Below are 14,717 nucleotides of genomic sequence, written 5' to 3'. Positions count from 1 at the left end.
ATTTGGCTTAGTAATGCGCAGATTGATACGTGTACTGTTCATCCCACAAATGTTTCAGATGGGGCATCAAAAGTGGAATCTCACTGAGTGGCTTGTTGCTTAGAAAGTTGGAACATGTTCAATCAGCGTTTGATATATGTATGTTTCAGTCATAAATAGGGATGTAACGATAAGCGCAATATCGTGATATCGTGATATTAAAACTGCCACATTATCGTCGTCGTCATGTTCACAATATTTAAATGCAACACGTAAAAAAGTCAGGTTGATTTCCATTCGTGCAGTTCTAACACCCTCTGGTGGCTAGTTTTTTTAGTGTAATATAATTTTCATGAGGGATGTTGTGGCCCTTCTATGTTTAAAATCTACGTTAATTGTCAGATAATGGGGAACGTAATATGTCCGTAAAGCAAGCTATTATGTGGAGGAACTCAATGTGTGCGTCCATTAACAACATAACATAATAATAATAGCATAATAATAATAAAACATAACAATAATCATAACATAACATTGATGTAATGTACAAAAGGACAATATTGTGCTTTTTTTAGTATGAGCTCATTCTTTTTACAATATTGTGACCTTTTTTAAATATCGCCAACCTCTCCACAATATCGTGATAATTATCATATCGTGAGCTTCATATCGTGATAATATCGTATCGTGATGTTTGGATATCGTTACATCCCTCATCATAAATGGTCAAATAAAAATGCTATTCTAAAGTTGTTTTGGGGAAAATTGTTACATAGAGCAGCTTTTTACCTTAAAAAAGTGGTCAGAGGTTTTTAAATAAATTGGCATTATGTAAATGATGTTTCCATGTGGGCTCAGGTACACTAAAAGAAATGACTCAAGATGAGGCGGATTGTTATTGGTGCAAAGTTCACAAGCAAGCATCTGTGATGGTATGTGGGTGTGTTGCTGCCCATGGTATGGGTCACTTACACATATGCGAATACACCATTATTGCTGGTAGGTTAAATACATATGAGTTGAGCCTAAAGGAATGTTAAATTTTGCTTCTCACGTAGGAGACGATCGCAAACAAAGCCCATGCAGCGCTGTGGTGACAGGCTGCGGTTTCACATTTCTCGGGTGTGACATGCTCAAGAAGGCATGTGGTTATGATTGTCGTGAAGTCATACATAAGTCGGGTCAGAGACGAATAGAGCCGAGTACCTCTTTCTGAATGTAATCCATCAAGTTCTGCATATCCAGGTCATCCCTGTAGTGAACAATGCCTTTCTTCACGAATCTTCCCAAAGTGTCACGAGTCTTCGAAGAGAATCAGAATCGTTTATTGAAGAGATGTGGTATCTTGTGGGATGCAAACACTATTTCCACCAGACGATACGTACGGCAGTATAAGAGCAGGTGTGCATGCACACAGCATATAACAACAACACTATTATTGCCTATGAGATGAATACACCAAATGCATATAAAATACAGCATACACATACAAACAGGCCAAATAATCATTTTGTGCTCATTTTCACCATTCTCTGCCTGTGTTAATATAAGCAAGGCCCAGATGAATTATAAATGAAATGCCCTGATTTCATTGATTTATGAGCGGAATTCCAGTATAAATTGGCTCCATTTAAAAAATGAAATCCCGCTGTTTAATTTGTTCCTTCTGAAGTCTTCTTTGTTTTCCCCCTTTTGAATCGGCCTTCAATTCAACTTCCTCCCTTTTAAAGATGTCAAAACAAGGTGATACAGATTGAATTTAGATAATATATGATAATGAGAGTGCTGTATGCTGATAAGCTGCTGAGCTATAAAATTTCATTTGGCTTGAAATGAACTTCTGTGGGTGTTTTGCTGTGGGCTCCCGGAATTACTCTGATTACAGCCCATGGAAAAGCAAGTTGTGCTGATAAACACAGCGAGCTCTATCGCAATTTATTTGATCCTGAAGTAGTTTTGCGAAGGAGTTCAGAACGCTCCACGCCGACATTCCCCCCTGCACATGTGCTGTATGTGCTTGTGGACCTTGGGACCGAACATCATCTCCTCATGTCATTAGCTGCAAAGTCTCCTTCAAGGGATCTGTTGAAATGGAACATTTGGATCCGCTTTGAAGTGCCGAAGCATTTGAATCATTTAGCGATGCTGGGAGGGTTGTTAAACTGCTCTGTTTAGCAGCAGGCAGTCCGAGGGCTGACAGAGTGCACAGCAGAGGGTGGCAAGGTATAATTGGCACAGTTTGCATTGTAAGGTTAGAGTGGGAATCAGATTTTAACCTTTGTTTATGACAGAATAAATGTGGATAACAGCAGGAGCATTTCCCTATTTTATTGATTGTTATATAATATTTTTAATAGATGTGTCTGTTTCTAATTGAGCAGTATAACCTCTATGCATCTGACCCCACAAAGTCTAACACTTATTGGGGATTTTTTTTTTTTTTTTTTTTTATAATGTCATAAGTCCACCAAGAAGGCACGAGATGTCTTCAGCATTAGCTGAGGTTGGTTCGCTTGCATGGGCTGCAATGGTAATTCACTTCACTTTATTATTCCAGGCTGAACCACATTTTCTAGTTTCCGACACACTTTTTTCATTCCTTACATAACATTGCTTGTCCTCATCACAGTTCGAAGGTGAGCTAAAGGCTATCACAGCTGACTTTAGGCAGGAGGCTGGGCACTGGTCGCCAGCCGTATTTATACATATCGCTAGTGTTCGTCATGTGATACTTTACAAGTGTTTTTCATAGTACTAAGGTTAGTTGTAGATGGCACATTCCAGCTATCATACAAATTTGTCATTTGTGCAAAGTGATCCAGCTTATTTGGAAACATATCTTTCAAGTCAAAGTCAGAACCATATTATTGTATCCAGGCTGTAATGGGTAATCTGGAAGATTCTGCCGAACTCCCGCTGGGTCGGAATGCTACTCCAGCCCGCACATTAATTCCTTCTGGGCCGTGAACCCGTTTGCTGCATGAATTATAGTGTGTGTGTCCACAACACTTGACTCAGATCTCATTGTCATACAACTGTATTACCAATGGTTCAGACAGGCCATTACTTTATACAGTATATAGCATTAACTGCCTAACTTTGTTACTAAGCGTCCCAATAGTTTATGTATTAATCAATAGGGATGTAACGATATCCAAATGTCACGATACAATAGTATCACGATATGAAGCTCATGATACGATAATTATCACGATATTGTGGGGAGGTTGGCGATATTTAAAAAAAGGTCACAATATTGTAAAAAAAAATGAGCCCATACTAAAAAAAAAAAAAGCACAATATTGTGCTTTTGTACATAGCATCAATGTTATGTTGTTGTTATTATTATTATTCATTCATTCATTTTCTTGACCACTTATTCCTCACAAGGGTCACAGGGGGGTGCTGGAGCCTATCTCAGCTGGTTATGGGCAGTAGGCGGGGTACACCCTGGACTGGTTGCCAGCCAATCAAAGTATTTATTATTATTATTATTATTATTATTATTATTATTATTATTATTATTATTATTATTATTATTATTATGTTTTTAATGCATGCACACATTGAGTTCCTCCACATATTGACTGGCTTCGCAGGCATATGTTCCCCTTCATCTGACAATTAGTGTAGATTTTAAATATACAAGGGTCAAAACATCCCTAATGAAAATTAAACTGCACTAAAAAAAAAAACTAGCCACCAGAGGGTGCTACAACTGCACAAATGGAAATCAACCTGACTTTTTTTTTTTTAACAGGTGCGTTGCATTTAAATATTGTGAACATGATGACGACGATATTGTGGCAGTTTTAATATCACGATGTCACGATATTGCGCTTATCGTTACATCCCTATTAATTAATGCACAAATATAAACAATAACCCTGCAACTATATTACACCATGTCTGTACAAATAACACATTAAACAAGTTTTACTTGTAACGACAAAAAAGCATGACAAGAAAAGCTCCTACGATTCCTGTTGCTGTCTTAAAGTTAACGTCAGTATTGCACCAGAAGTGGTGTGAATAGGTTTCAAAATAATAGCACGAACAGGAAGTGCACTGACGGCTTCTTAAACTTGCTGGCTTTTATCCCACATTATTTACACTTGCCTATTGGTCCCTTTTGTGTGTTTTTTTTTTTTTTGCTTTTTTTTTGTGAGGGGGGAAAACAACGAAAAATGCATCAAATGAGTTCTCATATTTAATGTTGATTTGCTGTCCAGCAGTTTTGTGTCTTTCAGTTGGATTTTTAACATACAAGGGTACTTTGCTTTGGGAGAAAAAAAAATCACAGTATGTGGTTATGTATTGTCTGCTTCACACCCTTTGTTGTTGTTAAAGATTGCATCTCATATATATGCATCTGAGTATGAAATATACTGTGATATGTATTGGTCAAATAAAAGAACAGGCATATCCATATATTTTTGGTCTTATTTACAAAGAAATAATAATAATTATCTTGTCTTTTCCCAGCCCTACAGTATGTGGCCCCTTGGTAGTGCTAGTGAAAAATGTGGCCCCGGCCATCATTTAATTTGCCCATCACTGCACTAAAATATAACACCTGCTCAGTCAGTTGTTAAAAACAGTATACACAAATGGTCCAATTTTATGGTCATCCAACCATTAACACATTTTACAAGCAGCAGAAGCAAATTCTCGGAGTTTAGCGTAGGATGACTCATAAGCGAGGTCTACATACCGCAGTGACTCACCGTCACCTGCTGGTAAGCACAAGTTTATGAGAACGGATGAGCAAGTGTATCTTTATTGTCCGTTAAGCATCGGACTATGACGGTTCCCTCACCTTTTTTAAGTAGCAACTTTGCAAAACAACCACTGACTGGTCAGTTTTGTCACCAGCCGCCATTCTTGGTGACTCAATATCATGTGCAGAATTAGTTCCCAGAACCAATCAGAAGTACTTGTCGCATTTCCAGTCTAATTCGATATATTACACTTAATAGTTAGCGTGTCATGTATCACGAAAGAAACACTGAGCAAAGGCCCTCGTTAAACGTGCAAAATAATGTTTGAATGGGGCTTTTACAATTGTTTAATGACCTAACAGAGTATTTACAACCTCTCACCTCAAACGACCAGTGTTGGACAAATGTATTAACATAAATGTTCATCTTTTCAGCCATTACTTGTACATGTTTTAAAATGAAATATTTAAGCACATTAGCGTCCACAATTTCCGTTCAAAACAATGGTTTGTGTTAATTGAAGTTATGCGCATACCTACACAGAGAGTGTAGATGTAAGACAATTAATTGTACAATATTGTTTTTGCTGTCCCAGGATACCCTATAATAGCATCTGGACCACATATGCACCCCTAGTGGACACACAACATCATCTTAATGACTGTCATTGTTCAGCAAATGACATCCATATTAAATACAGCAGAATAATAAAAGCCTTTAATGAGGTTAATGTTCAATTTTAATGGCGTCTGAAAGACTCCACTGTCATGTGTTTTTCTGGTTAATAGTGATTAGTGTCTGCGCCTTGACAAAGGGATGAAAAAAAAAATACGATTAATATTCTGACTTTGTTTTATATGATTTCAAACCAAGCAGTCATGGAAATGTCGCACAGCATGATATCATCAGCTTTATTTCATTGAAAATATGGAATTCAGTAGACAAATTCAACATGTTCCCATGCCTCATGTTTGCTACGAAAGAATCAAAGCCAGAATGATTCCTGAAAAGGTCATCCATGCACACTGAGACCATATTTTTTTGTTTTTGTTTAAATGAGCCATTCCACAACAATAACATTCCGACCATATATCATTACAACATTCCATGTCTTATTTTACTATGAATCATGTGTTCATTTGAACAGCCTCTAATTTGCATGCTGTATAGTTGAGGTAGCTTAAGGTCAACACTAGAACGTATTAAAATGTGAGCTAACAGGAAACCCGCAAGGAAACTTGCAGAATATTTGCACGGCACTGTGCAATAACTTTTAATGCAAATCAGATGTATAAACTTTATATTATCTGTATTTTATTAGCAAAAAAAAAACAACAAAAAAAACCTGCTTACTGCCTGGAGTGTACCATATTTGATTAGTTCATCGCTTCGCAGAGCACTCACGGATTTATATGCGCAACTCAAGAAAGTCTTTCACCCATTTCTTAACAAAACAATAATAGAAAATACAATTACATCAAAAACAAGTGTACCAAGAGATACAGCCAGTGAGCTGTCTTGTGTATTCATTGGGTTGTCAAAGCACCTTGTAAACACTTGTTTTTAAAGGCGCTATACAAATAAAGTTTATATTATTATTATTATTATTATTATTATTATTATTATGATATCATGTGAATCCCAAGCTTATCAATGTATTATGTTGTCGCTATGCAAGACAGACAAAGTTCAAGTGAGGGTTTACCTCTCATCCTTGTGTAAAATGGAGCTAATCCATTTTTATGGAAAAACAAGGTTCAGTGCATTATTTGCACTCCCTTAACTTTGATGATGAGATGAACGACAAATGACCAGAGAGTTATTGCCGCTGATATTTCATAGGTGAGTCCACACATTAAAAGACTAAACACAGCTCACTCTGACTCATGTTTGTTGTTCTTTTATGTTTGTTATTTTATTTATGTTTTATCATAATCTTCCTTTTATTTCTGTGCATTTATTAAGCAGTGTACTATTAACACTGTGTATGGCCTACATATTTTATATGGCTTTTTGTAGATTGTGCAAGTGTTTCAAAGGTTGCGTCTAATAAGAACTAAGCACAACATGACTTAGTGTAGAAACAGTATTGTGTTGGTGGGGCTGTTGCTGTAAAATGAAATCATACACCCAATAATGAGACCCTAGAGGGGCTTACGCTATTGATTTTATGTTGTAAAATGATTAACCGATTTACTTACAAAATGGCACCTACCTGGTCTGAGTAAAAGAATCCCAGAATTGCTATGACCAGCTGGGTTAGGAAGACCAGCGTCAGGCTGACGGAAAACTGAAAACAGAAAAGACAAATGTGACTAATTTTTACCAGACAGATTTGTCAATATTGATCAAATGAAAGACCTCTCTTTAGATTGGATTGAACCTGTCGCTATATGGGATAGCAGCTGTTTCGTCAATATTTGTGATGTGTCTGTTATGAATGTTACTGTTTTGAGGAGGTGAATGTTTTCTCTGAGGGCTCCGATACAGCCGCAGAAAGTGATGAAGAACATGACCACCCCGACTACAATTAGGATGACAGCCGGGTCGATCAGGAACGTGTCCCGCACAGTGTCTGGCAAAAAGACAGAAATGGGACAAGCTCCGGTTAGAGAGCCGCGGTCTGCTATTTTCTACTCTCTTCCCATTGCATTTCTATCAGATGGCGTGTACACAACATCCACTCCTTCATAAAATGTATCCCATTTTGTTATGCTCGCTAACTTCCCTGTGAGATCTTTTGTGGATTATTAAGGGCAAGTTCAATCAGTGGAATGAATCCAGATTGATCCTATGTGTCTCCATTCACCAAGCATGAAATACTCCTAAATTAAAAAAATATTTCAACAACTGTTGCAATGGAGAAAAGCATGTCCAGACACACATTTGACCTCAGTCATTTTATTTTTTTTCAAGCATCTCAGATCCAATCATGATCCAAATGGGTTGTGTTGTAGCTTTGACATTGAAGTGAATCACCTGAATGGTGTCAAGTAAACCTTTATGGAGCCTTTCAACAGCTATTTGAGTATTTGAGATGATTTAAAAATGTGTGACCAGCAAAGGGATGACGAGCACACGGAGGAGTATGAGGGCCATATGTGATTGTTTTATTCATATATTTGTTTTAATTTTAATGAGTAAATGTGAACAGTTCCACAAAAAGTCCAACTTAAGTCTCTTTAGAGACCTGCCAGATCAAGAATTTGCATATCCCTGCGGATTCCGCCAGTCCCATTGTTGTGTTCCGGTTTTACGCAGGTCCCATCCCGGCATCACATTCTTCTTTTCGTCCAGTCAGCAAGCCAATTGTTTTGGCCATGTGTATGTCAATCACACAGTTGTCATAGACATAGCGGTTCAAACAACTAATCTAACTACATCTAATGACTGTTTTTGTTTTACCGAAACTTTTCCTGTCTCTGTGTCTAAGAACAATGGGAAATGTAGACTTACTAGCCTAATGCTGTGGTCGCCGGTCATACCCAAGTTGAGCTTTTCTGGCAGCAAACTTCAAATGTTACAATGTGGCACAGCCAGGTTCTAATGGCTGCCAGGACTAAGCAAAAAGTTTAGATAACGGTGAGCGCATTGGTTTGTTTAACGCTGTTGAACTGCCAACCAAGTTAGCATTTAGCCGTAGCTAAAGCAATAACACAACCACCAGTCACCAGATTGACTAGCAATTAAATTTGTTATGCATACAGTTCCTGGTGAGAATTCATGGTAGGCCTGTATTTGATTTTCAGTGATATTATAGGACCCCAGATTTTTAATTTTGAAAATCTGGTCACCCTAATCTTGAATCCTTCCAGTGTGAGTTTTTCCTCCCTCTGGATAGTCCTTGCTGTGCTTGCACATTCAATAAAAAAAAAAAATTTTTAGTGTTATGTTATGTCAGTAAAAAAAAAATCATACATTACCTGTGGCTTTCTGGACTTTAGCATACACGCCAATTGCCACAATCAGCAAGGAGAAAACCTATGTGGGAAAGACATTTTTTTAATAAATTGCCACAATTTGACATGCTGTGTGGGCAAAGGTTGTTGACACACCTACAGGGAGAAGTGAAAGAAAAGACTGAGCAGCCACTGGGAAGACGTTGTTCAAAATTTTTGCGGTTGTATTTTGTCCTTTTATCCAGAAGAACATTTGTGAGGTCAGAGGCCTAACCAATCCAAGCATGATGTTGTGCTGGAAAAGAAAAGTTCCCATGGAGCTGGAAGTCTATAACTGTCCAAAATCTAATGGTAAGATGAAAAATTGAGCTCAAGGAAGAAAGAAATGAATTATGTGTAATGTAATTTACTTGTTTTCCTTTACGCATCGTCATGGAGATTCTTGACAGTAACATGTTCTTTCTCAGTATTAATGACATTTTATGAGATCTATTTTCGTGAATTTGGAACCAGGAGAACTTTCACTGGAGCTCAAAAGCTGGTGATAGAAAGTACTGAAGTTTTTCAGACATAGCTGTTCTCTTTGCCTCTGGCATGTTGCTGACCTAAGCTACTTGTCACCACTGCGGTTTTGATCATCACATCTAAAACTGTTTTCTGGCATCTGAAAGGATTTGTTTAAGGTACCGAGAAGAAACAAAAATGCATAGAAAGACAAGACCACGTCCGCTCGTCCATTTTACAGTACAGGTTTGCCTTTTATTAATGTGTGTTTGGGCTAATGCAGTGGAAATATACTGTAAACGTATGAAATATCATTATCCATTATAGAGAACAAAAAGACTAAGAATCAGCACCTACAGTATGTTTAGTTGGCTAGTTGGTTACATTTCACAACCAAGAAAGTACTAAATATGTTATTTATGTGGAAAAAAAGAGAAGAAAGTTCATTTCCCAACATGTGCTTTAAATTTTCTGCTTTTTAGATATTGGTTTAGAATAGAATAGACAATCTTTATGCATGCCACAATCCACAGAAGCAAAGTAGATAATAGCAGCACTCAAAAAAAAATTGAAAGGAGTTCAAAAACTGTTTCAATTTTATTATGCATAAGACAAGAGGCACTTTTCTTAACGTTGTCAGTTTCAAAATAAATATGCATTAAAGGTGTCTCTTAATCTTTAGTGCTCGTTTTGGATTAAATTGTCATGGACGTACACATATACAGTATGCCATTTTCTTCATCAGCCTTTGTGGGCTTTTATGAGCCCAATTAACTGCCAAAAAAATAAGTGGTGAGAGATCAAATCTTACAACTCATAAGGAATGGTTTACATTCGTTGTGTACTTTCACCATTGCTGCGGAGGTTTGAGGTTTTAAGAGCAAAGTAAAAAAACAAAAAAAACAAATTACTGCAGTTTTCATTTCCAAACAGGAAAAAAATATATAATTAATTTGAAGCATTTTCAGGCTGAGATCTTGCTTATTGAAAACTAAGTAACCTTTCCTACATCATTTGATTGGATTGTGAACTTGGATTGTTGTATTGTATTTACTGCAAATTACTTTCTTTATGGCAGCTACGTTATGTGAGCATATTATATAAATCAAACAAGTATCACTTGACCTCGGTCAGAAAAAAAAAAAAAAATCATCTCCTATGAATGTGTTTGTTCTTATCAGACTTTGAAATGTTCGCATTGTCTCTGAACAGAGGGCAAATATCTTTTCTTTCAGCTGTCATCATCAACAGTTGCAGGGATAAGGAGGAGGTGAAAGCAGGAGGGGGCTCAAGGAAACCTTACGGTCGAAAGAAAAGCTCAAGAGCAGAGCAGGAATCACAAATGAGGTTGCCCACACTGTGCTCCAACACGATAAGGTCTATCAAACCCAAGGCCCTGGGGCCAGATTCGGCCCGCCGGCTCATTTTATGTGCTCCGCGAAGGCAAACCAAAATTACCTCAAAATTACAAAAATTGCAAATTGTCTTCACTTTTAATAAGATCGATTATGCAAGCATTTTTTTGTTATTAATCAACCTTTCAAAATATTACAAACTGACTACTACAAAGCAGTTTTTTACTGGCTCAAGTCAAGTCATCTTTATTTATATAACGCTTTCAAACAGCCTTAGATCTAGTTATCAATCTGTTGAATGTATGTGATAATATATAAACATATAATTTGAGTTTGCATTTATTTGAACATGAAAAAAATAAAAATAACAGTAAGCAAAATACAACAAAAATGGAATATCAATGCTCAATGCACCATTTTGAAAATCACACAATTCAAATCATTAAGACAACAGAAAATATTAAAAATAGAGCTTCGTGACTAATTTCTCTCCTCGTCTTTATTGATTTCTTCACCTTGAACAACATACTGTATATTTGACCCTCCCTCCTTTTTACAGATATACATTGAAAATTAACTTTGTATGTGCAATCGATTGTATTTAGCTATAGAGAGGATTTGTTTTGTTGATGTTTTGTAGCTACACTGACTTGAAGTCTGAGGCATAATTTGATTTTAAGAAAGGCTTTTATTTCATATATTTTGTATTCTACCCGAGGGTTGGGAATGTGTTCTGGGGATTGTATTTCTCTCAACAAAGGAGCAGCAGACAAAAGAAAATGTTGTTTTGTCGACTGTGGTGTTTTAAAGATTTTTCAAGTTACTGTTCTTTCTTTTGCTTTAAGGATATTGTTGGTTGTGTAGGAGGGAGGCCACCAGCAACCTCCTTTCCCAATCGTCACGGTGTTTTTGAGTATTCAACACATGCACGGTGAGTATAAGCCTGCTCGTTTATTCAGGCTTTTCAAAGAGATGAATCAGGTGAATTGTGTGCAGAGGTGAAAGCCGGCTGAACAGAACCATGGGGACATGAAGACAAAAGGCCTGATGGATTATCAGCCACATTGTTCACTACCGAGCTCATGTCCGAAAAACAAAGTCAACAGACGGGCCCTGTGCCTGCTGGTGTTGCAGTTACTGCTGAAACAGCCTTGAAACCGAGTATGAGCGTTCGCTCTTTCTGTGACTGGGACCGGGACGCCAGGTTATTTTGGAGGATTTACAAGGACTCTGGTCATGCAGAATCTTGTCGCAAAGCAAAAGGGGCGTAATGGATTTCATAAGAATAAATGGCCAATTTCGTTCTGAACTAGTTTGCCACTCCAGTGGGCTGCAGTAGAATTGAAAGTATGAAGGGAAAAAAAAAACAGAGTTAAGCCATGGAACATTTGGAATAAAAAAAAAAATAATAAAAAAAAATGAACAATTTGTTGGAAATGACACGTTTACCCTTGACATAGTAAAGAACTGGAGGGCAATGTGTTCCTTTGTCGCTCATTTGTAGAGTCACGGTTGGAGTGCCGCTGCAGACAAACGTGAAAATGAAACATGAAAATGGCAGATATATGGCAAGTCAGCTTCCTGGCCAAGTTGCCCCATGGACAAGGAACAACCTGTAAAATCGATTAAAACTGTAAACATCCTGAATGTCATTTTATTTTTTTGACCGTATCACACAGCCTGTATAATGGACATCCATCTATTACTATTCATCATTTGTCGCCAGGGGAAGCGAAGCCGCACATGACATGCAGCCATTAATATTCTTCTTTGACGGGGGATTGGGTGGTTGGTGGTTTTGCGACCGGGCCGAAAATTAACCGGCCATTTGAGAAATACCAAAATTCCCGAGCTGAATGATAATTGAAGTTGCTGCTATGTTCCGACGACACTCTGGATGTTTTTAGTGAGGCTGACTGTCACTTGGATGAATTGATGAATTGTTGGCATTTCTCAACATCAGAAAGCTAAATTTAGTCTATTTAATCACAATTGGCTTGCACATTTCAATGGAAAGACATTTTGCCCACAGCCCCAGGCTGTTCAATGTGACAGTTTCTCTTTCATTCCATTCATTCTTTATTTTCACAAGATTTTTGAGAATTTTATTTCTTGGATGTGAAGAAACATACTTCAGTCAGTTTTTGTTGTTGTTGTTTGAATATCTGGAATGAATATAAAATTTAGAAAAAAAAATCATTGTTATCATTTCCACAAAATAATGATACTGGGTTAGTTAAATGCCTTTGTTTATTTGCAAAGCCAACAAATCTGAGCTGTGATAATGAGAGGACAATAAATGCTCCACTCGCAGCACTGTTGAGTAGGGGTGTGAATTGCCTAGTACCTGACGATTCGATTCGTATCACGATTCACAGGTCACGATTCGATTCGATACCGATTAATCCCGATACGAATTTATAAGTCGATTGTTGCGATTTTTTTCATTCAAATTTAGAAAATACTAATCAGTAAGCTGTGTAAGTGTAAGATTTATATGAAAATGTATTATTTATTTATCTGAAATTTCAGTCTTATAGAGGTTGTAATCTGTTTCATGTTTGAACAGCATTAAAATAAAATATTAAGGCTTAATGTTCCGTTCATATAACATTCTTCCATGCTCAAGGTGTGAATCCTAAAAAAAAAAAAAAAAAAAAAAAAAAAAAAAAAAAAAAAAAAAAAAATCGATTCTGCCGATTATTGAATCGATTCGAGAATCGCGCGATGTAGTATCGCGATATATCGCCGAATCGATTTTTTTTTTAACACCCCTACTGTTGAGCATGCCATAGAATGTTAGAAAATCTTGCAATGGAGATCTTCGTCTTAGGGACATGTGCTTTCATTGTTGTGACAATGACATAATAAAAAATGAAAACAACGCACTCAGCATTTGCCATTGTGATAGATGACCAAGCAAAAATTGAAAACGGGCACCGGGGAGGGGAGGTGAGGTGCCCCTGCTGATTGTTACCGCAGACACAATTTAAATTATACTTTTTCATTTATTATTAATAGAATTTGTGCCATGGATTTATTATTTTTGTTTCCCTGTTGGCCTGAACTGACTATGTTCTAAAGCAGTGGTGTCCAAACTACGGCTCGGGGGTCATTTGTGGCCCGCCGTCTATTTTTTAGTGGCCCGCGACATATGCTAAAAACGGCATTTGACTCAGTTCAAATAAAATAAAAACAAACATTTTTTGGAGATGGTCAAAGTAAGAAGGGAGGGTGTCAAAAAACACAGGTGCAATTAAAGGTTATTTTAGTTAACTCAAACTAACAAAACAGCTAAAACTAAAATTCAAAAAACAATTTTGTTAACAAAATAAAATAAAAACGAAAATGCTTTCTAAAAAAAAACAATAACTAAGTGAAATTACATTAATTAAAATAAATTTTATGTTTACAAAACTAACTAAAATTATAATTATAGCAAAAATGTACTTCGTTTTCGTCTTTGGGGTGATTTTTTTTATAGATTTATTTTGATATCAACCAAAATAATGAGGTTTGAAAGTATGTCACACAGAAGTGACGTCATCTAGCAACAGCCAATAGAAAAGCAACCTCAGATAACGTCGCTCCCATGGTGTTTTTTAAAATATTGTGCACAAGTAATACACATAAAAAAAAACGAATACTAATACCGAAACTAACAAACTAAACTAAAACTGAGCATTAAAGAACTAAAACTAATAACAACTAACTAAAATGAAAAATTCAAAAACCATAATAACCCTACTGCCATATTACAAATAAAATGGTTTATATACTGTAGCATTTTTCTTAGTATGAAAAACACAAATAAATTACTTGTACAATTTTTAGGACTAAACACAATTTCAAACATTATGTGGCCCTTGCGTCCTTCTGATTTTCTGTATGTGGCCCTCAAACGAAAAAGTTTGGACACCCCTGTTTCTAAAGCCTTAGTTAGTTGATGATATCAGGACTGGTGCCTAACAATTTACAAAAACTGTTCCTTATATTTTTGTGTGCACGGACCTGTGCCACTTCAACAAAACAACGTTACTCACCCAAAATAAGAAGCTGAAAAAGAAGAGGAAATATCGAATCCAGGGGTTGACAAAGGAGAAAGTCTCCGCTCGATCCAGATGATGTTTCCTGTCCATTGCTTATTTCTGCTCTCCCAGTCTGGCACATCAAAGCACAATGAGTTAACCTCCAAAAGAGCAATCAGATGGGCTATGCAGATAACAGCCATACGGAGTCCGCCAGGAGAGGGTTGCGGT

At 36.9% G+C, this 14,717-nt stretch overlaps 1 protein-coding gene across 3 annotated transcripts in view; it reads right to left on the bottom strand.

The window, feature by feature from the left end:
* tspan33b (tetraspanin 33b) overlaps nt 1–14,717 on the bottom strand; it is a 24,268-nt gene extending 9,551 nt beyond the window's left edge. For 2 of the 3 annotated variants that reach the window (XM_077516573.1, XM_077516574.1), the window contains exons 1-5: nt 14,502–14,717; nt 8,624–8,681; nt 7,148–7,275; nt 6,916–6,990; nt 1,186–1,281 (exon numbers count right to left, since the gene is read on the bottom strand). In XM_077516573.1, coding sequence (XP_077372699.1) covers nt 1,186–1,281; nt 6,916–6,990; nt 7,148–7,275; nt 8,624–8,681; nt 14,502–14,597 — 453 coding nt within the window. In that variant the 5' untranslated portion in view covers nt 14,598–14,717. The remainder of the gene's footprint in view (nt 1–1,185; nt 1,282–6,915; nt 6,991–7,147; nt 7,276–8,623; nt 8,682–14,501) is intronic. The other variant, XM_077516575.1, reaches the window with a different exon arrangement.

The sequence above is a fragment of the Festucalex cinctus genome, chromosome 3 (assembly GCF_051991245.1).
Source record: "Festucalex cinctus isolate MCC-2025b chromosome 3, RoL_Fcin_1.0, whole genome shotgun sequence".
NCBI classification, from domain to species: domain Eukaryota; kingdom Metazoa; phylum Chordata; class Actinopteri; order Syngnathiformes; family Syngnathidae; genus Festucalex; species Festucalex cinctus.
Note: the sequence above shows the minus strand (reverse complement) of the source record. Positions and strands in the feature narration are given on the sequence as shown.